At 39.8% G+C, this 26,485-nt stretch overlaps 1 protein-coding gene across 5 annotated transcripts; it reads left to right on the top strand.

Annotated features, from left to right (window-relative positions):
• Positions 1–6,942: 6,942 nt before the first annotated feature.
• On the top strand, positions 6,943–26,273 carry scn3b (sodium channel, voltage-gated, type III, beta). 5 transcript variants are annotated; one of them, XM_061781119.1, is made up of 5 exons: positions 6,943–7,856; positions 15,836–16,014; positions 16,111–16,339; positions 20,443–20,581; positions 25,528–26,273. In XM_061781119.1, the coding sequence occupies exons 1-5, from the start codon at positions 7,844–7,846 to the stop codon at positions 25,532–25,534; spliced, it is 567 nt and encodes a 188-aa protein (XP_061637103.1). In that variant the 5' UTR covers positions 6,943–7,843; the 3' UTR covers positions 25,535–26,273. The 5 variants fall into 5 exon arrangements, with proteins under 5 accessions (XP_061637103.1, XP_061637102.1, XP_061637104.1 ...); XM_061781118.1 differs by having other exon boundaries at positions 6,943–8,246; XM_061781116.1 differs by lacking the exon at positions 6,943–7,856 and having other exon boundaries at positions 8,385–16,014.
• Positions 26,274–26,485: the final 212 nt, after the last annotated feature.

The following is a 26,485-nucleotide window of genomic DNA, read 5'->3' as shown; positions in this document are numbered from 1 at the left end:
AAAATATTCAGGATGATAAGATATTTTGAGTTAAACTCAAAGGTTTATGCAAGTAAAGTATTTACAAGAGAAAGACTTAAAATTATGAGAATCACCTAATTTTAATTAAATAAAGCAAGCAATATTATGAGAATAAAACATAATAAAATAGATAAAATACAATAAAATTGTAACATTACAATGCAGATTAGTATTTGTCCAAAGTTCACTAGCTGAATGCTAACACATGCGATAGATGAGCTAACTAAACTCGCGTAAATGTTGCAGTAATTATAAACCTTTAAACACTTTATTTAAACTCAAGTGGTAGCAACATATGCAGACAGAGCATTCAACAATGATCACAGGCATTTTGTCTTTATCCTTGGCAAAAAGCAATATTATTTCAGCTTAGCTGTGACAGTCTTCTTCTGTGTTTCATCATCAAATCTGTGTGTATTTTGTCTGTATGTTTTATACTTCCCCCTGGTGGCTAAAATGTCCACACCAGAAGGAGTAGCATAATGCCCACTAAATTATCATGATGCACACACTGTTTAAAAATATTTACATTCTATTTAATTATATTATAATTGTATGTTTTTGTAACTGTTGAGTGTTATTTGTTACAAAACAGAAAAATAATTTTGTGGCTGTTTTTTGGGGGGCACTGGAGCAGATTAGTGGCATTTCCATTCATTTCAATGGGGACTGATGCTATGAGGATTTTGGGTTACAAGGGTGGTCAGGGAACAGATTCAATTCATAAGACAAGGTACCACTGTACTTAAATCACTCACCGAGCCATCCATTTTCGGGCGACAGGCGAGGTTCACCCTGAACTGATCACCAGGCAAATCAGTACATTCTCTATCTATTGCTTGTCTTCCACTGCCCGTGCCACCTCTTTGGGGAAAAAAAATTATATTGACTTGTTAAACAGGGTTGTTCATTAGTATACTCTAATTAGGACAATAAACTTCAACTGAACAGACACAAATTGAGCCCTGTGCCTCTGTGTTGTGCACCTCAACGCCATAAAGTGTGATGACCAGCATGTGTTCATCTATAATTAATAATTATTTCTCCTTGTTGGCAAGAACCCTCATTAGCACCAATATGTTATTCAAGTGAGTACAGTATACCTTGCTCCTCTGGTGACGTGTGTTCCGAGGACGGCTTCTCATAATAGAACAAAGGTGTCTGTGAGCCAAATCACAAGGTCCGACAGGGCGAGTCTTCACTTACTATCGGTGTTTGTTTGCTGCTCGGTGCCAAATCCCCCAAGTGGAAACTGGCCGTACTCTACAGCTCTATGTTTGTGTGTGCGCGTGTGTGTGTGTGTGTACACTATCAATTAGATTAGCTGCAGGTGAGGTGGCCACTGAGGTGTTTGCATCACCATTGCTTCACACATCCACACTGTGCTGGACTGGAGCTTTCTGTGTGAGTGAAGCGTTTGTCGTACAGTACGATAATAATTAGTATGCGCGTTTGTATGAGTCCATATATATACACACAAAGCATACACATACTGTAGGCCTCATTACAGTATTATGTTTTCATATTTGAATATTAGGGCCACACTAGAAAGTGAGGATGATATCTAATAAGTGAATCATCTGAATACTTGCACTGTAATTAATAAGAACATTCATCGATATTTAATATACTGTAGTTTACCATTTCAAATAATTTAATACATTGCAAAATGTCACTCATGTCACCCTCTACTTCACCTTTACTAACACTGACAGCACTCCTACTGTAACTGGCAAGTGTGTGTTGTTGCTGGTCACGCACATTTGGTGTCACCATGAAAAAGGAAATCTTTGGTAGATTTGATAAAAACTGTTTGTTTTCCTCTCGCCTTCTTCAGTTCTCCGCTCCACTGGAATAACTCTGCTTCATTTTTCTCACAACGGACCAACAAGTTTGGTTTGCTACCCTCCTTATGAATCAAGTCTCCACGTGTGTAGTAAGAAGATGGAATAGTCCATTGCATGAGAAGGGAGGGGAAGCATTTGAAACAATCATGATACAGTCGATCAAGCTCTTTGATGGGGTTTTTAAGACCGTGAATGAAGACTAAAACAATGATTGCTCTAAATTTAAGAAAACGTTATTAATCGGTTTTTATGAGCTGTTTGCCTGATGTCCGCCCTTGCCCTAATATTTTTAGATCGAAGATCACAATAAAGTAATTTCAATGTCATTTTCCTACTAAACTGCAGGGTTGGCTGAAATTAAATTCAAGAGAATATTATGTATATAAAAAAAGTTTATTTTTTTTAAAAGAAGGGAGTCATTTTAGAGTACTGAAGTTGAAATATTGACAGGTATTTTTCCAAGAAAGGTAATACTGTGAGGAAAAATGTATTAAAACAAAATAATGTCATAATATTAAATTAACTCAGCATAATTTGAAGAATTTCAAGAAAAAATATTATAACTTAAATGATGACACTGATTTTAAGTGAATGCAGTCATAATATTTGATTTTTAAAAAATGGCAATTGTACAACAAAAGTCATAGTGTGAGTAAAAGCTTATTCTAGGAGACTAAAGTCATGTTATGAGAGTAATATATATTTTTAATAATTTTAGAAAATATGAACAAATATTTCAACCAAATGTAAAAAAGTAATTTTCATTGAATATTAAAAATTTAAAATCATTAAAATTATAATTATAGAGGCATTGTAATATTTTGAGTTATTTTGAGAAAAAAAGTCATTATATGATGAAGAAAACCAGTTATTTTTCACAATATGATGAATATCTTTTCTGCATCTCTGTTTGATGTTTCATCGCATCTGTATTGTTATGATCCCAAGTCTGTATTTAACCATCCCCATTCCCAGCATTCCCAGCTGCGCAGGAGATTTACATGCCAATCTCCAGCCGACATGTTCCATCCATGCCAGTGTGCTGTAGTCATGTTATAATCTTGAAATCCTTCCAAATCCCTGGAAATCTGCTCTCTACGGCACATCCTCAAGGGACGACTCTTGAGCATACACTCTCGAAGCTACTTATTTGCTCACAGTCACCTCCTAAACTCATTGTGTATTAACATTTTAAGGTTTACATATGAAGACTTGTTGCGTAAATTAGCCATTCAAAAAGCAGAAATTGTGCTCTGTTTTCATCTCGAAATACTTGCCGAGCACAGAGTGATGTTCGAACCCTCCCAGTGTGTGTTCTGTCACCAAGCAGGCCTCCTCGTCGGGTCACCATGGCACCGCATCACTGTTGCTATGGTTCCCTTATCTCTAGGATATGGCTCAAACCAGGCCTTCCTTATTTAGTGCGCTCCTCAGATTTCCGGCGTGGTGCTGATTTCGCTGATTGAACCCGATAATTCCCTCACGTTTCTCCTCACATCGAGATGAGGGATAAAAATAAAAGCCCTTTCCCAAACATTTGTTTTCTGTTCTCTCCTAATCCTTGCATCACTTCACACTATTATCTGACAGATTAAACAATCTGCTCCTAACTGTGAGCCCATTGCGGCTCCTGAGAACACTTGACTGTAGCTTCATCTCCTCTCCGTTTTGGGTCACTGAATTGAAGATTAACACATGAAACCGCACTTTAATGCACATCTGCTGTCTCAGAGTCACTGAGGATAAAATGAGTAGTTTTGTATTTAGGCCTATATAAACATCCATTAGGCATCGATTCATCCATTTTCAATACCCCTTACCCTGTTAAGGGTCACCAATGAGCTGGGGCTTATCCCAGTTGACAGGGTGAGGAGCAGAATCCACTGGCCCGCAATCATTCACATGGCACATTATAGACAAACATTCGTACTCATTTTCACACTGATGGCCAATTTAATTTAATTACACTGATCACATTCCCACAAACAGTGTGTTATTTACTCAACCATAGATGAGAGGAGGTGTCTATTAGGGGGTACCAAAAAATGTTACAGGTACATTATAATGTACATACAGTATGTCACGTGAAAGTGGATAAATAAACAAAGATAGAGTCAAATCTACTGGAATTAGAATCATCGTTCTCAGCATAACGAAATATCTTTAATACTGTCCAAGAAACTCATTTACAGCTTGTAGTTACTCTACACTTGAATTTCAGAAATGGTTTTCATGCTTCACTGCTGCAGTTTTGGTTAGCAACAGAGTGCAAATGGACCCATTGGTTAACCCCTTAATGTGCAAGTGTAAACGACATCTATGAACTAAGCCTATGGTTTAGAATTACAGGCACAAACCATTTTTTTTCTGATGGGAAAAGGAGGCAATTTATTTGAGGGAATTGTTTATTCGTCTAAAGTGGGTGATACACCTTTACTATACAGAGGAAATATGGGATGTACATTGTTATGTGTTTTATTGTTGTTGTTATTGTTTTTACCTGGTGAAAACACAGTACAACATCAAGAAAGAATTGAATATACATACTTTAATATTATATTTAAAATATAATTGTTACATTACTTAAACAAACAAAACATGGGTTGTGATATATTAGTAATTGTAGAAATATGTGCCTTTTGAACTAAGTACTGTAATTTGTTTTGTCTGATTGAGAAGGATAGCTCTAGGGTAAAAAATAAATAAATAAAATACAGCTTTTTTTATAGCATACAAACCCATGCAAACAATTGGATTCACTTTCCTTGTGTCCAGACTTTTCACTGGTACTTTATGTAAACAAGAAAGCTGTACTACTCTTTGTATTCAATTTATTGGCCTGAGGCTTACGTCTTTAATCCAAAGTAAATCTTTTAAATCACATTATTTTTGTTTTTAGAACATCTGGGACGCTCGAATGACTTAAGCATGCGAGTACTGATCTGCAAGAAATTGAATGTCCACAGAAATAGTTAAGCCAGTTGATGCTCAACAGCGTTATATAACATGCAACAACAATGGTTTTGTCATTCAATTCTTTATTGTGCATAAGGAGCAAGCATGGTGAAAATGGACGGATGGATTCCACAAGCGTTTTGAATGATGCCCTAATATGTTAATTACTACTTAAAAAGGAAAACTACTCATTCTAATTAGATCCAATGGACTATATGCCAACGGTTGACTGCAGAGCTTCAGTATAAAATCTCTGCCAATCTCTGTCTTAGTTTTTTTATTTTTACATTTTGTGTTTGGGAGAGAAGATCAAGAGCGCATCCTGAGGAAGATCCGGAAGACAGCACAGACACATCTGGCCAAAATGATCTTTTCATGGATTATGTCGACAACGTGTTTCCTGATCCAGCTGTTGTTGATCTGGCGCGAGACAAAAATGCAACTCTCTGAGAGGAAATTTGCCAGCTGAGACAGCAGGTGGAGAACTTGACAATGAAGCAAAGATTTGACATTCATCATTTTGGATCATCGGACAAAGACATACGGTTCTTTACTAGGTAAGAACATTTGAATTAACATGCATAAAATGAATGCAACTTTAAATGTGCTTTATATTGGAAAATGGATGCATACAAGATAGTTGAGTTTCATTCGCTTGTAAAAGTTACACTTACCAGCATTGTATATATTTTTTTGTACTCACGTACAGCTTGAATCTGTTGTCCTTCCTGCAGGAGCTGAGACACTATCATCCTTGAGACTTCCACTTTTCACCAAAATGAGTTGATATTTTCCATTCAACTTCATATTCATTGTATTAAGTAGATGTTATGCTGTTAAGAATGCATATTGGTCAAGCTCACACACTTTGTTTTAATGAATTTACTGCAAGCAGATACTGTACATCCATCCATTTTCTGAGCCGCTTCTCCTCATTAGGGTCGCGGGCGTGCTGGAGCCTATCCCAGCTATCATCGGGCAGGAGGCGGGGTACACCCTGAACTGGTTGCCAGCCAATCGCAGGGCAGATACTGTACACAGAAACAGCAAAATATGTGAGCTTGCTGACAGGGTGGATATTTTTGGCTAATGCTAGCATTTAATAATTACATGATAGACCTTCACTTAGCAACATGATTCAGATAGCAAGCTGACTGAACTATTTAACAAATATATTTCAAATTTCTGAACGACTGATATTTCACTATGACAGATTGGACATTTTAAGCTTGACAACATCCAACGACTCACATTAAATGAAAATTATGAAAGGAAAGTGTAAATATTTATGCTGCAAGTAACCTCTGTTTTGGCCTCCATTGAAGAAAGACAAAATGCTTGTAGTTCAATGCAAATATTGGAGGGTGCCTTAAAATGGGAGTTGCCCCATAATGACAGGGTGGACAACAATTTCAGGGACACATGCAAAATGCTCAATAAAATTGGAAACTAAAATATATATGATCAAAATTATGCATTTTAGCAAATAATTGTGAATAATATCGCTAAAAATAGACTGAGTATCATTTAACCACTTATTACACACACTAGCTAGATTAGATTATAGATTGAGGGTTGCACAGTGGATGACTGGTTAGCATATCTACCTCACAGTTCTGAGGAAGTTCAAATCCGGCCTCGCCTGTGTGGAGTTTGCATGTTCACCCGTCCCTGTGTGTGTTTTTTTTCCCAGGCACTCCAGTTTCCTCCCATATACCAAAAATGCGTGGTAGGTTAATTGAAGACTCTAAATTGCCCGTAGGTGTGAACGTGAGTGCGAATGGTTGTTTGTTTCTATGTGCCCTGCGATTGGCTGGTGACCAGTTCAGGGTGTACCCCGCCTCTCGTCCGCAATCAGCTGGGATAGGCAACAGCTCGCCCGCGACCCTAGTGACGATCGGCGGTACGGAAAATAGATGGATTATACATTGACTAGTTGAATGGGCACTTTTACCAGTAAATTGTGTTCTTCAAACATCCACTAATCAGCAGGTGTGACATAATTCCCTGAATAGTGTCTTAGAAATACTTCATGAGCAATCTGTCCCCGAAAAACACTGATGTGAATTTTGCGGTCCATAATGCACTCAATATGTAAACCAAAAATGTTTTTTAAGAAACATTTATTTTGCACATAGATAAAATTATCGCAATACGTTAAAGGACTATTCAAATTGCATCAGTCATGCTGCAGAAAGAGAAAGGTGGAAATGAAGGTGAGTAATTTAATTCATTGTCAACTCTGTAACAGGCCCAGTTTAGTGATACTTAAACTATAAATATTGTTTATGCTATCAAATTAGTTTTAAAGGATAGGTTTTATTGTATCATGAGATTGAGTGATAATCTAAGATTCTCAGCATAATGAAGTGCCTTTCATTCAAAATGACCCCCAATTATTACTTGTTATTTTTATTTTAACAGTTCGAGAAATGTCACGAAGAAGAAATCATCTCTGCTGGCAACTGAATGCAGAGCGTCCAAATACCTAGATACAAATCAAGCATTTTGATTGACTTTTAAAATATACTTTATTTTCCTCAGGCGGCCACTAAAAAGACAGAAAGCCTATTTTAGCAATGCGTCCACTTGATGTAGTTTTATTTGGGAGGTTCTACGAATATTTTGCCGAAGCATTCCAACCTGCTGCTGTGTGACCGTTGTGCCTGCTCATGCAAACAGCTGACTTGAAAACGCAACGCACACAGCGCGTGTGCAATGTGCCTGTTCAGAGAGGAGGCGGGGATCTGTGCGCATGCGCAGCAGTGTTGTCAACTGACGACTGGAAAACAAAAGAGAGAGCGAGAGAGGCAAATGTCACAATTCATCCTTTAATGGCTCGATTAGACTTTGGACACTTCCAAGCGTCGTTGCTATTCTTCGAGGGCTGACAAGAGACAGGTGGCGTGGTTGTTGTGTTGTTGACAAGAGTCCAAATCTCGGCGAGAATCCACAGGTCCCTCGCCTTTTCCCCCTCGCCGGTCTCGTCGGCTGTTTGCTTTTGGGACAACGTCGACCGGATGAGCGCGTCAGGTGAGCACATTTAAAGCCATTATGTCGCCGAGAAGAGGGGAATGATGAAGTTCGAGTTAGTCCATGTGTATGGCGTCTAGAACGCATAGAAAAACAAAAAAAGTCACAGCCAGGCTTCCAAATCACGTTTCGAAGCTCTATATTTTTCGACGTCCTGTCATCAAGTAGAAGGTTGTGGTTGTCAGCCTCGAGGACGGGCGTGAACCGAGGCGCTGTCCTCGGTCCTGAAGCCCCCCCAGTGGGCCTCTCAACTCCTGACCTCATTAAGTGTGCAAGAGTGACTTTCTCCTCCCCAAGAAGTCAACCTCCAGCAGCAGCTACAGAAAGAGCGAAATATGCACACCCCAACCAGACTTCATCGACAAACTGTGGTCTTTTTGGCTTGTTTGGGTAAGTATAAAACTACACCACTAAGTCAATATTATGCACTATGAGTTGTGTCAATGTGTAGATTAGTAGTTATAGCCACCCCCCCCCCCCCCCAGATTGAAAATTCCACAAAAATGGCTGCCACTTATCAAATTGCTACTTACATGTCATTAGACCAAGGCAGAGTGATGGAGAGACTGATTTTACCCTTTTTTTATTTCTTTAACCACCACCCAGTTTGCATGTGTGAAGTGTCAGTCGACAAAGACAACCCAACCAAACATTTTATACATACCTTTGTAAAAATAATAATAATAATAATACTTACTGTTTTTCATTTCCTTGCTTTATATAAGTGGTTTTCAAACTTTTTTTCACCAAGAACCACTATAATGACCAACATTAAAATACAGTAGCATAGTAGTCGTAGACAGAGGTCTTATTCCTGAAAAGTATATTTCATCTTATTGAAAGATACTGTAACATTATACACAGATTGAAAATTAACACTGTGCTCAATTATAGGAAAATGAAAAAAACTGTACTTAAATACTAGGAGGGTTTACATGGAGCCTTCCATTCCGTATATAATCAGTTTAGAAGCACAACCCAAATGAAAATGCACCATATATACACCTAATTCGGAATAAACAGGCCAAATCTGGAATGGAATGGAATTTATTTCGTTTTCACAGGGCTGGAATGTTCCTTTTGCCAAACTGATCCTAAGTAAATTTTCATCATATAAACCTTGAATCGGATTGGTGCCAGGATGCTTTCTTTCTGCGCATGCTCTGTCTTGACGTAAATAAATGGTGACGTCATTGTAACGCAAGTAAATATGGTGGCTTCCACCCGGCGCTCGTATGCAATGGAGATCTTTTTTTTAACTACTTGTAATTTGTTTTTATCAAGCGGTTGTTTTAGTCAAAGCATAGAAACAATCCCAACTACTGTACCAAATAGGTGATGACCCTCCATCTTGATAAACAACATGACGTTTACGTTGATGTGCGCTTGTCACAAGGCTGTTCTGATTAAATGTGGTGCGCGTGGGCCGAGGAAGATGGTGATGGACTGAATACAAGTGCAGTTACAGAATTTTATTTTCACTCTTTGAACGGTCCACCCGAAGAATCGTAGTTGTCAAGGGAAAGTTGGTAACCCTCCAGTAGACAAGAGAACAGGACAAGAACTTTGAGAATAATGAGAGACGCAATTTAATAAAAACTTGCAGGAAAGGAGACCGTTTAGGTACAGTGGGTACGTAAAGTTTTCAGACCCCCTTACATTTTTCACTCTTTGTTAAATCGGGTGCTGTCCATTTCTTCTGATCATCCTTGAGATGGTTCTACACCTTCATTGGAGTCCAGCTGTGTTTGATTATACTGATCGGACTTGATTAGGAAAGCCACACAGCTGTCTATATAAGACCTTACAGCTCACAGTGCACGTCAGAGCAAATGAGAACCATGAGGTCAAAAGGAACTGCCTGAAGAACTCAGAGACAGAATTGTGGCAAGGCACAGATCTGGCCAAGGTTACAAAAAAAAAATTCTGCTGCACTTAAGGTTCCTAAGAGCACAGTGGCCTCCATAATCCTTAAATGGAAGACGTTTGGGACGACCAGAACCCTTCCTAGAGGTGGCCCTCTGGCCAAACGGAGCAATTGGCGGAGAAGAGCCTTGGTGAAAGAGATAAAGAAGAACCCAAAGATCACTGTGGCTGAGCTCCAGAGATGCAGTCGGGAGATGGGAGAAAGTTCTAGAAAGTCAGCCATCACTGCAGCCCTCCACCAGTCGGGGCTTTATGGCAGAGTGGCCCGACGGAAGCCTCTCCTCAGTGCAAGACACATGAAAGCCCACATGGAGTTTGCTAAAAAACAACAACACCTGAAGGATTCTCTGGTCTGATGAGACCAAGATAGAACTTTTTGGCCTTAATTCTAAGCGGTATGTGTGGAGAAAACCAGGCACTGCTCATCACCTGTCCAATACAGTCCCAACAGTGTAGGACGGTGGTGGCAGCATCATGCTGTGGGGTTGTTTTTCAGCTGCAGGGACAGGGAGACTGGTTGCAATCGAAGAAAAGATGAATGCAGCCAAGTACAGGGATATCCTGGACAAAAGCCTTCTCCAGATTGCTCAGAACCTCAGACTGGGCCGGTGGTTCACCTTCAAAGAAGACAATGACCCTAAGCACACAGCTAAAATACCGAAGGAGTGGCTTCAGAACAACTTAGTGACTGTTTTTGAATGGCCCAGACAGAGCCCTGACTTTAACCCAATTGAGCATCCCTGGAATGACCTGAAAATGGCTGCCCACCAACGTTCACCATCCAACCTGACAGAACTGGAGAGGATCTGCAAGGAGGAATTGCAGAGGATCCCCAAATCCAGGTGTGAAAAACTTGTTGCATCATTCAAAAAAAAAGACTCATGGCTGCATTAGCTTAAAGGGGTGCCTCTACTAAATACTGAGCAAAGGGTCTGAATACTTACGGGTGTGATATTTCAGTTTTTCTTTTCTAATACATTGCAAAAATGTCAACAATTCAGTTTTTTCTCTGTCAATATGGGGTGCTGTGTGTACATTAATGTGGAAAAAATGAACTTAAATGATTTTAGCAAATGGCTGCAATATCAAAAAGAGTGAAAAATGTAATGGGTCTGAATACTTTCTGTACCCACTGTACACCTAATGTCTCTCAGAAGTGTCTTTTATTTCTCCTTAGTTGAGATCATATATGTGCACATGAACAGGCAGTGAACACCTGCCTTATGAAACTGCCCCCCAACCACAGATGTCTTGCTAAGTCTCTCAGCAAAGTGATAATACAATATCAGAGAGAGGCAGGAACAAGGTGTCCTTTTTTAATCCTCGCACTAGAACATGAACATTATATAGTTATAATTAACATAAAATGCATTTTGTAATCCCACTCCTGACAGTGTCAGGCGGCACGGTGGCCGACTGGTTAGAGCGTCAGCCTCACAGTTCTGAGGACCCGGGTTCACCGGCCCCGCCTGTGTGGAGTTTGCATGTTCTCCCCGTGCCTGTGTGGGTTTTCTCCGGGCACTCCGGTTTCCTCCCACATCCCCAAAACATGCATGGTAGGTTCATTGACAACTCTAAATTCCCCGTAGGTGTGAATGTGAGTGTGAATGGTTGTTTGTTTGTATGTGCCCTGCGATTGACTGGCAACCAGTTCAGGGTGTACCCCGCCTACTGCCCGATGATAGCTGGGATTGGCTCCAGCACGCCCGCGACCCTTGTGAGGAGAAGCGGCTCAGAAAATGGATAGATGGATAGATGGTTGCATTTTGTAAGTGCAAGGACATACTTGTTTTGTAACCTTCAGGTACCGTACTTTTTTATAATGATATTATCGCAATACTTTCCACAATATTGTCCAAAATCTGGTCAAAGAAGAGCAAATGAAGACATCAACATTAGAACAACCAGTCTCTAAACAGAGGATGATGTTCACGCCCTCATGTGTATCATTTTTAATTCTCAACTGTGTGACCATTAGCAAACATCAGACAAAAAGCCCATCGGTATTGAATGCGTCATGATGCACTCAGCTCTTAATAGGGGCTCAGACCATAGCAGCAAGCTCATCGATACCCACCTTCTCCATTTACGTACTTCCCTCGTCATTAAGATACATATCATAAAGAAATTAAGGAAAGGAAAGAAAAGAAAAAATCCAATATTTTCATTGGGGAACTGTTTGGCCTTTGAGCCCACTCCATAGGTGAAAATATGCAACATAGATCTTCCATGATCTAACCAATTACAATTACAATGGAATAATTCTCACTTTTGTGAGCGTTTTATTGAGAGATTGTGTAACCAAGCTTCGAACTAATCCATTCATATTTCAAGTCTGATTTCCACCACTTTCTGTGCTGCTTTGCACTCATTCCCTATGTGGCTGCACGAGAAATGATGGAATCAATGTTGTCACAGTCTACCTTTGGGGGAGCTTTGGGTTATATAAAAGAACTGTGCCCAGTCACACAAGAGACATCCATGTGGCCAACTCGCAAAGGCTGCTGCTGCCACATTTCGCTTGAGAAAACATCCGTCTTTGTCTTTATAATCCCTTTTATTGTTTGCAATACATACTTTTGACTTTATTCTGTCTCCTGTAATTTTGCCATCACATTTTTTTCTTCTTCTTCTCCTACACCTCTTACTCTATTGTCCTCCCCCTTAAAGCAAATACTAATGGGCACAAGTCATCATTAGTGCTTACTGGCCTGGATGAGCTTGGATTTGTGATGAAGTTCAGAGAGTCAAGCCCTTTCCCAGTGCTCACAGAGCTGTAAAATTGAGTCGATGTCACTTTAATGCTCGCTGAGCTTTGCCATTTGCTCTAAATTGGATTCAGTGTAGACTCTAGGGCTACAAGGATCGGACATAGGCCAGACTGGACCTTTATTTTACTTTATTTTATTGGTAAATCATAAATACTTCATGTTTGTGTAATTTATTGTTTTATTTCAGTAGTAAATCATGAGTAGTTTATGTGTTCTTCTAGGGATGTGTTCTTTCATTTCAATAGTAAATCATGAGAAATTGATGTTGTTTGTTGTTGTTATTTTATTTTACTTCATTTTATTACTAAGTCACAAGGCAGCAGAGTGATATAGTGGTTAGAATGTCCACCTTGAAAAACCATTATTGGTTCATTTTAGACTCTAATTTCCCAAATGTGTGAATAGTTGTTTGTCTACATGCTACATGTGATTGACAGGCGGCCAGTCCAGGTTGTACATCGCCACTCGGCCTGGGATAGTCTCAGGGTCCAAAACATCTGGTATCGCATTGCCAAATGTGACGTAAAAGCAGGTCAGATGATAGAATGCGACATGCCAAGCTCACGAACTGTTGAAAACTGGGCGAAAAGCAACATGTGGCTTCGTTTTACGGTCAAACATAGTGCTGTAGATGAGATACATTGTTCCCTTTGTCGCCAGCACACAAACGTAATTAAATATTGCCGAAATTACTCGCCAAAGTGGAAGGTTTGTGGAAGGTGTTACAGGCAGTGGTCTAAAAAAGCTAATGTTGACGAGCACAACTGCGCTGGGGTACACAAGAAGACAGTAGATTTGGATAATCCTGCCACATTAGCCGAAATCTACAAAATCACTATTGGACGGTCTTTAAACCGTGCCTCTAACAGCAAGAAAGATCAGATAAGTAAATTCACTCGGTGGTGTGTTGTATGGCACTATTATATGTTTCGCACGAGGTGGAAGGACATACAGTATACAACACCATCAGTGTGCGTCGTCTCCCAAAGATAGAGAGCCAGTTGTTCAGGCTCAAGGTGTTATATTTATGTTCGTCCTTCTTCTTACTTACGTTCTTACTTATTTTCTTACTTTCTTACTTCTTCTTATGTATTTTCTTACTTACTTTCTTAGATAACCTCAAAAGTCAGGAGTAGTGTCCCCAACTCTAAATCTGTATGGTTTTTGTTATTTTTTTTATCAGTGGTGAGTTCAAACACGAGGTACAGTGGTTAGGACATCTGCCTCACAGTTCTGAGGACGTGGGTTCAAATCCGTCCTTCCCAGTGGGAAGTTTGCACGTTCTCCCTGTGCCTGTGTGGGTTTTCGCCGGGTACTCCGGTTTTCTCCCACATCCCAAAAACATCCATGGTGGATTAATCGAAGAATCGGAATTGTCCGTAGGTGTGAATGTGATTGTGAATGGTTGTTTCTGGCGACCAGTTCAGGGTGTACCCCGTGTCTCGCCCAGAGTCAGTTTGGATAGAGTGTGTCAAAAAATTGCTACACAATCTCTGCAATTGCTATACAAATCTAATTTTGCATAGCAACAATTGCTATGCAAAAATGTTGATTATTTCAGGCCCTGAGTCTCCAGTTTTCTAACTCCCTAATGACAAGCGCAATAGAAAATACAGTAAATGAATGGATGGCTAGTACAACCCCAATTCCAATTAAGTTGGGACATTATGTTGAATATAAATATAAACAGAATACAATGATTTGCAAATCATGTTCACTCCGGTTTCCTCCCACATTCCCAAAAACATGCGTGGTAGGTTGATTGAAGTCTCTAAATTGCCCCTAGGTGTGAATGTGAGTGAGAATGGTTGTTTGTTTATGTGTGCCCTTCGATTGGCTGGCAACCAGTTCAGGGTGTACCCCGCCTACTGCCCGATGATAGCTGGGATTGGCTCCAGCACGCCCGCGACCCTTATGAGGAGAAGAGGCTCAGAAAATGGATGGATGGATGGATGATGTTTAACACAACATCCCAACTTCATTGGAATTGGGGTTGTAAATCACAACTGTGCATTGTCTGAATATTATGTTGTTTTATTTTGATTTGATTTTAATGGTAAAACACAAATGATGTGTGCCGTCAGTAATTTGTCTTTTATTTAGTTTTATTCATGCTAGTAACACCCCAGCCCGTCCCTTGCTGCTTGGTAGTGTTTATCACAAGACTGTTGAGTTGTGATTTATTTCTGTTTACTTTCCGAATCTATTTGTGCGCTCATTTCTACTAGGCTTTACACGATTTTTGGGCCCAATCACCGAGTTAAAAAAAACGATAACCGATCACCGATCCGATCGCAAGACGGAGCAATGTGTCTATTTAAATGACTTTTTCATTTACTGTATATACTTGTGTACTGACTATCTTCAAAAGTATTTTCTATTCAGGTCATATATTCTAATCAGTCAGGTCAAACCAACATTACAACATGACTAACTTTTTCAAATTGTAAAATATATTCCTTGGCTCCATAAAGGTTGGAAATCAATGCTCTAGTCAGCTCGTGTATTCTAATCAGTCAGGTCAAACCAACATTACAACTAACTTACTGTAATTAAATTACTTTATTGTTACTTTATTACTTCACACACACACCGAAACTTTAGCGCATGATTCGACATAACGCCGGCATGTTTACGTACAACCGTTAGCGCTAGCACAAGCTTGTTAGTCTACGTAACGTTTTGTTGCCTACTTGCGAGCGGTATCGTATTAAAAGTACGTGAGCATACCTCAACCAATCCTTGAATTAAAGTCCTCTCCCGAGTACCGGTGACCACCACCACACGTTTTTTCCCATTTTATTCGTATAATACACACGGCGCAAGCCATTGTTGTTGGCGTCGCCATGGTAACGAGTGTTTTCGGTCGTGTTTGAGTTGACAAAATAAAGCCCATTGATTGTAAAAGACTGGATGCGGTGGGGTTGGAATGCAAAGTTTTATTGCAGTAGTCTGAGAGACCAATTGTGAGAGACCAAATTTGTCTTGTAGTCTGATCAACGCATTACGTGTTGTCTGTCCCACACCGCCTACATGTTTTTATTTTAAATAACTTTATTGGTTGTCAGAGATTTACAGTACTATGTCAAAAGACACGTGAGAAGGCTAAAAATAAACCAGCTTTTGGATTCAAAATATACTCTACTCCCTGGCGACGCGGAGTAAATGTCTTTTGCGAAGCGAATTATGGCATTAAAGCCGATCAGCATAAAATGCTACTTATCGGCCGATACCGATCAAGCCGATCAGATCGGTGTAAAGTCTACTCATTTCCTATTCCAGCGCACCTGAGCCAGCCAGTATGCGTGGACGTTCCCTCGGGGACGGAGGCGGTTCTGGGAAAGATGATGAAGTTGACGTGTATCTCTTGTATGAAACGTGAGGAAGTGAAAGCCAAGACGTATGTGGACTGGTACTACATGACCAAGGTGGAACAAGGCATCACACCTGACAAAACCCTTGTAGGTTGCTCCCACAATATTGTTTGTTAAAAATGATGGTCATAAAACAAGAGAAGCTCACCTCTCTCTCACTCTCTCTCTCTCTCTCTCTCCTAGATATACAAGTACGAGGGTGATTTACCTATGGAGATGGATGGACCATTCAAGGGCCGCCTGGTGTGGAACGGTAGCCAGGACCTGCAAGACCTCTCCATCAGCATCGTGAACGTCACCTACAATGACAGCGGCGTCTACGAGTGCCGTGTGCTTCGCGAGTTTGAGTTTGACTCCTTCACTCCGTCAGCTTACATCTTGAAGAACATCACACTGAAGGTGATAGAGGAAGGTGCGGTTTGTCGTTCAACACTTTCTCCCAAAAATCTGATTAGTGGGTTTATTTCAGAACTGGTGTTCAGATTTTAGGATTATGCAGCTGTCGCTTTAATCTGTCGGCAAGGCGATAAAATGACTGTCAGCAGTCCCAAGATATACGTTAGTCAAATCTCACACTGGGATATAGCTGATTTAAGTCACCGTCACTCTAAGGCCTGCCGCAGACTGAGTGACATGACCAAATGCCTCTCATCTGTCGCGCAATGTGTGGCCAATCGTCAGCAACTAGTTTTGCTGCGAAATTTGAATTTCACAATGACACAGTTATAACGGCCAGTAAAAAAATGGCATGTCGTATCACATGTGCTTTCACAACAAATATTACGTTTCTGGGTATGACGCGAAATCCAGCCAGCCGCCACCAAGCCCCTCAAATACAGTATGTATATTGTGTTTTACAATAATACTTCATAGTGGTGTAGCGATTCATTCATTCTTTTATGTATTGATTTATATTCTTACGATCCAACTAGATCGATCTGTGCTCGGCAAGTTAGCCTTCCAGACGCAAATTATCCATTTTAAATCGTTTTAAAGGGTAATCAATCGATTGTATCGATACTCGGATATAACGCATTGGATTTACGCATAACAGGCTTTATAATAGTTGGTTAGCTTAGCTTAGCTCGCTAGCTAGCCATTAACAACGATAGCAGAGTACAAGGAGGGGAAACTCAGGCGTACAAGAGGAGAACCAGCGGCAACGTAAACAACTACACACCGTTTCAGGCTACAAAGAACAGCTTTGTGCATTTATTTACCTATTTATTATTAACACTATTCCTAAAAGATTTTCCTCATGAAAACCTCACAGTGCTTTGTTTCTAGCTATTACTATTTAACTGTTAAGAATTCTAGCTAGCTCCTTACAGTGGAGACATTTTTCCAAGGACCCCCTCATAATTCCAATACCAATTAAACAACTCAAAAATAAATTGGCCCAAAAATCATAGCTGACATAATATACATAACAGTAAGTTGCTGTTTTCATTTGTTTTATTGCAGCACAATACAATCAATCACTCAATCAGCTTTTATTAAGCAGACTCATAGTCCATTAGAAAACACATATAGTACGATACACAATAAGACGCATAAAAGAAAAGGACGTCAGGAAAATGTTTATATTTTTTGACATAATGAGTTTTAACCAGATTTCCTTACAAAAAACAACAAGAATCTTAGAAATTTCACCTGCACTGTCCAGTATGCAGGCATTTCTTTATATATATATATATATATAATTGTTTTGCTGAAAAGTTACTGAATCAATTTTCACCCACTGAATTGTTTCGGATCGTATCATTCTAAATTAACCAATATTGTCCTTGAATCAAACCATAACCATGAATCGTGATACAAATCAAATCATTGCTTAAACGAATCGTTTCACCCTTAATACTTAGTTATATTTATAATTTCAAATGTGTGTGTCTGTGTCTAAAAAGTGAAGCGTGGAGAGTCTTTGTTGCCAAAATGCAGAAGTGCAGTCAATAAATTAGCCGATCATTGCCAACAACTTCTCAAATATCCACACACTCCCTTTTATAATGATATAGCTACAGCAGCCAGGACAAGCTGCTCCTTCCCTGACAATCACGAAATGTTGTTTGTTAATTGAAGACTCTGAATTGCCCGTAGGTGTGAACGTGAGTGTGAATGGTTGGTTGTTTGTATGTGCCCTGTGATTGGCTGGCAACCAGTTCAGGGTGTACCCCGCCTCTTGCCCGATGATAGCTGGGATAGGCTCTGTCACGCCCGCGACCCTAGAAGAACAATACAAGAACAATCATCTTTTATTGTCATGAACATGCATGCGTGCACACGAAATTTGTTCTCTGCATTTAACCCATCACAGTGAACACATACACATGTTAGTGGAACACACTGGAGCAGGGGGCAGCTGAAGCGCCCGGGGAGCATTTCGGGGTATCAGTGTCTTGCTCAAGGACACCACAGCCGTGAGTCCGGGGGATGTTGGCGGATGGTCCAGTCGGGGTTTTGAACCTAGGTCCCCCACGGTGGCAGGCGATGATCTTAACCATTGGGCCACGGCTGCCCCCTTAATGGTATGTTCCAGAACATTTGGAAGTCAGAATTTCTTTTACATCCGACTAGGAAAGGGTTCGGGCCCAGGGTGGACTGTGAATTGCAAAAATCTAAAGATAATTGACACTGATTATAACTCTCGCCTTTGTACTCGTATTTGGTAATACCATTTCTGTCCATTAGTCAATGTGGAACCTATTTTACTTTTTTATTCAGCTAAATACAATCATCCAAAGGCCAAACAAATTAACAAATCAACACAAATCTGGATTTTGTGAGTAAAGCGCTACCCTTGTGTTATACATGTTGCTAATCCAACACATTACATTACAAAATATTTCAAATTAATTGATTCAAGAAGCATTAGTATGTTGGTCTGATTCTAATAATGCACATGTCCTTCTCTTCTTCTTGTCGACAACAGAAGGATTAATTGTGTGTTTTGTTTTGTCTTGTCTGCCCCTTGTCTGCTTTCTTTTCACATGGGGTAATGGATTCAGCTTTCTGCATTTGAATGCTTCCAATGGACCATACAGTACATTCACATTGCATACACTCGTTATAACATTCAGTGTATCTGCTCAACCGAATCAGGTCCAACGTGAAAACTATATCCCTAATTATTTAATTCCATTCAATGTGTTGGTTATCGCTCTAAGAATATTCTACTGAGCGTCATTATCTGAGCATTATTATCTTTGTAAATGCAGAATTTCTCATATAGCTCTTGTCTTGGATCTCATTTGCTTGTACACAGGTACCTAATAATGTGTCTGATGAATATTTTTACCTATTTTCCATTATGACAACTCCCTCCATTGCTTATGTTTATTATGAACTGTAAGATATAAAGATAGGCGCAAATGTGTTTGTTGTGCCTAGGCACATAATAGATTTTGACCTATTTTCTGTCACGACACAAGACTCCATTACTTATGTTTAGTATGTACTGTAAGTAATTAATCTATGCATAACAATAGAGGGAAATGTTGTTTGTTATGCCTGCAGAGAATAGATGTATTTTTTCTTCCCCCCTCTAAGAGGGTTTTTATTTCACATGCCACTTTTGTGCTATCAAATGTCACAAAGAGTCACCCACCCCCAGCCCCATGATAGAGCAGTATTATGTTACAGTAATGATGTTCATTGTTGTCAAATGGATTATATAGCCCGCTGTGAATGTGTGTATTCATGTGAGTGTGTACTTTGTTCCACCTTACACCTTTATTCACAATTTAAATATGAATAAAAAGGTGATTTAATGAGACAAAGCCAAGCAGTTATGTGTTTTACATTGGTGCTTAACACTAAGTCTTATATAAAGTTTAAATCTAGACTACAGGCCACCCTGCAAGTTACTGTAATTTGAAACAATTCATCTTATTGCACCGTTTCGAAGCTAACTTGTGGAGATTTTTTCATTCAATTAATTTATACCATAAAGATAATGAAAAATTGTGAATCTTTAATTAAAATGATCAAAATCTCCACAAGTAACTTCACAGGCTGTATTGCTTGGAGCACAAGTCATACAAGACTTGTTGAAAAATTCAGCTCTTGAAAATGAATAATTCTTAACTAAATCTTTGTAACAGCAGAATTTTTCATACATCCCTTGTATTGATTTTCATTACATTGTGCAGGTGTACCTCATAAATTAGCGAGGGAATCTTCTTCTTTTCCTTTCGGCTTGTCCCGTTAGGGGTCGCCACAGCGCGTCATCCTTAAATTAGCGAGTGAATGTAGTTTATATATTGAAAACAAAGAAATGCCAATGCGAAGTGCCAATCAGTAGCTAGATGTGATGCTCTGATGCATCTCATAAGCATTTGGATTCATCCTATTAATAGTAATAGTGGTCTTCTTTATAATGCCTGATTTTCTTTTGTTGGTAGCACACAACCTTCTTAAACCTGTGAATAAACAGTATTGCTTTATTCACCACACGAAAGAAACCAAAATGTACTGAATAAAAAATGTTTCTCGCTGCTGTCTGTGCCCCCACAGTCAGCCCGGACACCACAGCCCTCTACTCGAAGATCATGATGTACTTGCTGCTGGTCTTCTTGACCTTCTGGCTGTTGGTAGAGATGGTTTACTGCTACCGCAAGATCTCCAAGTCTGACGAGCTGGTCCAGGACACAGGGTGAGTGTCATTGGGATGAATGGCAAACAGGGTCAGCAGTGAGTGGAAGGGGAGCAACAACTTCAGTGCTTAAATGGTGCCAATCAAGTTGGGTTACAGGAAGGTCTGAGTAGAGAAGGCCATCTTGTGAAAATAATCCCCATTTTCAGAGTGATAAAGCTGTAGTTTTTATGCCAGGCCAGTAGTTGGCAATGTCACTTTATAAAGCAATTAACTCATTCACTACAAGCCATTTTCAAGGCAGAGTTCCCCATATTGCGAGCCGTTTTACAGCATTTTGACCGATCATTCAGAACCCATATAATATTGTGTTCTGTGACAATACTGTGTAAGCACCGAACCCACCAAAAGTAGACTCTTTTATTTCACTGGAAAAAGTTTATTCATACATTTTCCATTCTTTAGTAGTCAGTTAATCAGTAATAATAAGTAGTAATTTACAGTTGTGTAAATTGTTGTAGGTTAAAGCCCCCCCAGCCAATCCATTCTACTAGCCACAGTGATTCACACTCTGCTTTGTTGATTATGCAATCAGTGTCAGTGTCCGACAAGTCATCTGTGCAAGAGGAAACATTGCTACCCCATGAATCCAATCCGCTTTATGTCCACGACCGCGAGTTCTGCCTGATCAAGGGGAAAAGGGAGTTTCCTTTTTTCTGGTCTCTGTGAATCGTGGATTAAGACAACAGTGAAACCTGTGAATTGCTTGACCTGCTATATGTGGTTTACAAAACATTGCACTTAGGCCCAAGACAAATTTCCCATCTTCAAAACTTGACCCTCTCGACTGTGAACTGTTCTGTATCCTGGCTTTGAATTGACCTGTCACAGTTGATCTTAAATACATTTTTTAAATCCTTGGCAATTTTTTCCGTGGTTTGGTGTTTTGCACTGGGGTCGTTCGCCACACTCGCCTTGTGTCACACTGTGGGGAAGTATGTATGTCTCCACTAGACACATTCGTGAAGCAGGAAATGTGTCCTTGGTCGGAGATAAAATTGTTTTGGTTGTGAGTCCTTCACACATGCCTGTAACTTAACACCATTCCTCTATTTTCAGTTTAAAAGTAGCCCCTATAACTGTTAAATGCACACACAAGTCAACGTAGGGAAGTATGTAGAATTTTAGACTTAATTGAGCCCGTAGGAAATTCTGGTATCTTTCAAGGATTCATGGATTCAAGGAGTTTAATTGTCATACCAATATACATCTACACATATAGATTGAGATCTCCAAAGTAAATTATTGAAAGTGGTATTGAAAATGGATGGCTGGATGGCACTATGTGGTTGTATCCCACATCTCATAGAAGTTATCGCAACATGCAATGGCACTGTTGTCTGTGTTGCCTGACTTTCTGCAGACAACATTAGTCATTGCAAAAACTTTGTGAGGAACTTGCAAGCAATCAAAGAGACGAGAGAGAACAGGACGGAGCTGAGGAGAAAGCAGTCAGACAGATGGACAGAGCAGTAATTGAGTCCACACCGCATCTGTTTGTAAACCTCATGTAATAATAATCTATCTTTTCACAATATGCAGTCTGACAGTGCCGAATAGATCTCTAGTGAATGCTCCCTTTTTCCATTGGAACCTCCGTCTTACCAATGCAGCTCCATCAGAGACCAAGCTTTTGCATCACCTTGTCAGCGCTGACAAAGACCCAAAGGCACCCATGTAGTTAGCTCCCTGCTGTTGGCCATTGTGTTGACGAGGCCCGTCGATCCAGACTGACGGCATTTAAACAGGCAATTTATGTCTGCGATGGAACAATCGCGGCACACAGACGCGAGTCTCACTGTTTTTGTTGACAATTAAGGCTTGTGCCAGACGCTTGCGGTGACACACAGACAATTTACTGCACAATGTATTTCTTGTTTCCTGGAATAGCAAAGATACAAAGGAAGAAGGGCATATCATTCACAAAGTTTGTTTACAAGAACGGCACGGTGTACGACTGGTTAGCACATCTGCCTCACAGTTCTGAGGACCGGGGTTCAATCCCCAGCCCCGCCTGTGTGGAGTTTGCATGTTCTCCCCGTGCCTGCGTGGGTTTTCTCTGGACACTCCGGTTTCCTCCCACATCCCAAAAACGTGCGTGGTAGGTTAATTGACAACTCTAAATTGCCCCTAGATGTGAATGTGAGTGCGAATGGTTGTTTGTTTCTATGTGCCCTGCGATTGGCTGGCGACCAGTTCAGGGTGTACCCCGCGTCCTGCCCGATGATAGCTGGGATAGGCTCCAGCACGCCCGCGATCCTAGTGAGGAGAAGCGGCTCAGAAAATGGATGGATGGATGTTTACAAGAAAAACACGAAGAATAAATGCTTGTACTTGTATGAATTAAAATCAACTCCTTGTCAACTTACTTTTCTCCTTACTTCACATACCTACCGACCTATACTTCCGGACTTGGATACTTAATCAATTACTGTACGAGGTGTGTCAGAAATGTTCCAGGACTGGAAAGGATATATTTCAAATCAAAACTACAAATACAAGTTTTACCCATTGCACTAATGTCCCTTGTTTCTAATGCACTTCTCAGCCTTCTCTAACTGTAACTATGAGTCTAACCTTTTTCAAACTCTCAAAGTAAGTTGGCGCTTCAAGGTCATATTTGGAAAAATGTGATTGAGAAAAGGGCAGAATGCCACATGACCAGAGAGAGCAAATCACAAGCTTCAACTTTAGAAGGTGTGGCGTGATATATATAAATATCTGAGCTTTTGCGGCTATTTCTATGGCTTGTTGACCAGTGTAAGTGATTTTTCATTCTTTCATTTAAGCTTTATTTATCCGGGAAAACCTCATTGAGATTAAAAATCTCTTTTACAAGAGTTCCCTGGTCAGGACAGGCAACAAGCAAAACAGCATTAACTAACAAACTAAAAACCTTCAAACAATTTCATACGATAACAATCAGCAGTTTTCTTTAGCAACATCCAAACTATTTAAAGTGCAAGCAAGCTCATTTTCACGTTTACTTTCTAAATACATTCAATGTTTGAAGATAAAGTGCTGAAAACTTGTGCAAAGATTGATAACTGTATAGTACTGAATTGTTGTGATATGGCTTAAAACGCTGTTTCACCCTCTAAACTTTCCGGAATTTGTGGGTGGGGCTAAAAACTATCCCAGTGACATCATGGGGCTGGAGTGTGTACCCCACTATATAAAAACCAAGTGCCCTTATTCCATGCAGTGGCCATTCGGTGGAATTGCACTTCCTTGTTCATAAATAACTTGGGCTAGTTTTACCCGTACATGTATAGCGTGCAATTGGCCATGAAGCTATGCCCACAACTTGAAAATATACATCTTCCCTAAAGTGCAATGTCTTTTGTGTTATTTGGGCAACTGGTCTTGCCGTCTGGCACCCATGCACATTGTGTTGTGAGGCAGTGGTAAAACGGACGAGATCCACAAACTCAAAAGAGACCAGGCACTATCACAGGCTCATGACATGGTAACCAAGGTGTCCTCTCCTGGGATAGGCTCTACCCTCTATTGTCATCCTGAATATGATGAACAGTATAGAAAATAGATGGGCGGATGATAAAAGCAGGTTAGATGAACAAATTACATAGCGCTGCATAGCAGTTGATCTCTCTTGCTTAAGTTTCTATGGTAAAGAGAAAATGACCTTTCCATCAAGAATAGCCTCCATTTTCTCATTATTTTCCAAGGGAGCCTCAATTTATTTTTAAACTGTGGCAAAAAATACTGATTAGGCCATTATCATATTTGTTTAAAAATGTAAAATTAAATTCTCACCAATCCAACAAAGGTTACATTGTTATTAGCCACATTCCTTGTGACAAAGAGCGACTCGTTTCTCATATTCAAATGTATGCATCATTAGAGAAGTGCATAGTTTTGAATGCCATTTCTCAAATGACATGCAGTGACTATGGCAAATTTCCATAATTACACTATTAACATCATGCAAATAATTGTTTTGTAGTTCTCTACCGACTAGTCTCATGTCTTTAGAGCTTTTCGTGTCGCATCCTCACTCTTGCCATCTTTGGAATTGATGTCCAAAACCAAAATCCTTCATTTGTAGCAATTCATCCTCACCTGCACAACGTGGTGGAATGAATACAAAAGTTGGTGTTACCAAGATAATAATGCTTAGTTTTTTCCACTGTCAGGGAGGTATTACAGTGGATGTCAAAAGTCTACACACCCCTGTTTTGTTTTTTTTAATAAAAAATGAGACGAAGATAAATCAAACATGTTAAATGTGAGTCAGCACACACCTACACTTACAGCCTACTGGAACATCTGAACTTTATTTGGGATTAATCAGAGGAACTGTAAATGGTGGCAGGTGTGTGCTGACTCCCATTTAATTCTGAACACAATCACCTCCCAGTGATACAAGGGTGTGCACACTTCTGCCACCACATTAAATTTCCCCTCTCAAACAGATTTTATTTTTTTCCAGTTGAGTTGTACAGGTTATAGATCACATTAATGGTGGCAAACGTTTTGAAACGATCTATCTTGATCTCATTTGTTGATATCACAAAAACCTGGCAATTGAACAGAGTTGTGGAAACTTTTTTACCAATACTAAATAATGCACATATTTTTACATATTTTTTACATAACGTATTGTGAAATGAATACCTCAACCAAGCTAAACATGAGTTGTAAAGGCATACTACATATTGTATTAATTGAGATAAGCGATAACACTCACAAGAAATGGGAAACACTTCACAAATGTGCGTATCAATGAAGTGTTAAATGTCAAAGTTGAATGTCATTGTCGACACGTACATAATCGTGTCCAGGAAGCCTGTTATCTAGATTAAATCGTGACTAAATTATGCACTTCTCCGCCGTACATGTTCATGTGTTGATTAACTATTGCAATATATAAAATGCAACTATGAGTTGTTTGTTGACTAAAGAAATGTGTTGTGCTTTGCCAGATACTGAAGAACCGTGATGGACGATAAAGATCAACCAACCGAACCGCCCAACAACCCCCCCGGCCCCCAGTCCCACCCGTTTTCCTGTGGAGAGCCAAAAATGTCAGTTTATTACCTTCCTGTGCTAAACTCAAGTGCCCTCAGTAGTAACACGAGTTACAAATCAAATGTCTAAGGTCATGTAAAAAGCGGCTGCACTTCATGTGAACCTGGCCTCTTATTCGTACCATGTAGTGCCTCTGTGATGTGGACCCTTTATAAATAGAGACAATGAAGTGCAACACACTATCCTACTGCTGTCACGGCTACTCAGCTTTTTTTATTAGCTGTAGTTTTTCTGTTTTTGTTTTTTTTTGGTCTTTACAGTATTTTATAAGACGTACAGAGAGTCTGATTATATTAGTAATGGCTAATACCTCTGTAAGAAAACTTACACTGCTTTTTTTTATTGTTATGACATGCATTGCTACAATATATAGGATATATATGATTATTGTCTCCCCCCTGCTGTATTTCTGTTGCTGTTTTTAATTCATCCTCCTAATCTCTCTGTGTAAATTAATTAATATTAATCAATACACAGCAGTAAGGTCTTTAAACCCACAGCTTAGACATTTGCTGCTGGTGTTCTACATGCAGTAGATGCTTTTTTGCTACTTTGTAATATTTTGGACATATTTTGCCATTTATGTCACGTGACACTGCTCCTGTTCTGCAAATCTTTGAGTAAATTCTACTAAATTCCACATCTTTTGGCAGTGTTCCTCTGAAATTATCTAAAACTTTGGAAATGCGGATGCTGAGAGATCCCATTTGTCAGCCGACATGCCAAAGTCAGATTAGTGTGGGGAGAGATTTGTCTAAAAATTATTTACACAAATATATCCGCAACACTGCCACCTAGCGGATGGAGGGACGGGCTTTCACACGCGTGTGAATATTCTCAATTTGTCTGCGT

The sequence above is a fragment of the Phyllopteryx taeniolatus genome, chromosome 8 (assembly GCF_024500385.1).
Source record: "Phyllopteryx taeniolatus isolate TA_2022b chromosome 8, UOR_Ptae_1.2, whole genome shotgun sequence".
Taxonomy (NCBI): Eukaryota; Metazoa; Chordata; class Actinopteri; order Syngnathiformes; family Syngnathidae; genus Phyllopteryx; species Phyllopteryx taeniolatus.
This window is presented reverse-complemented; position numbering and strand designations above follow the sequence as displayed.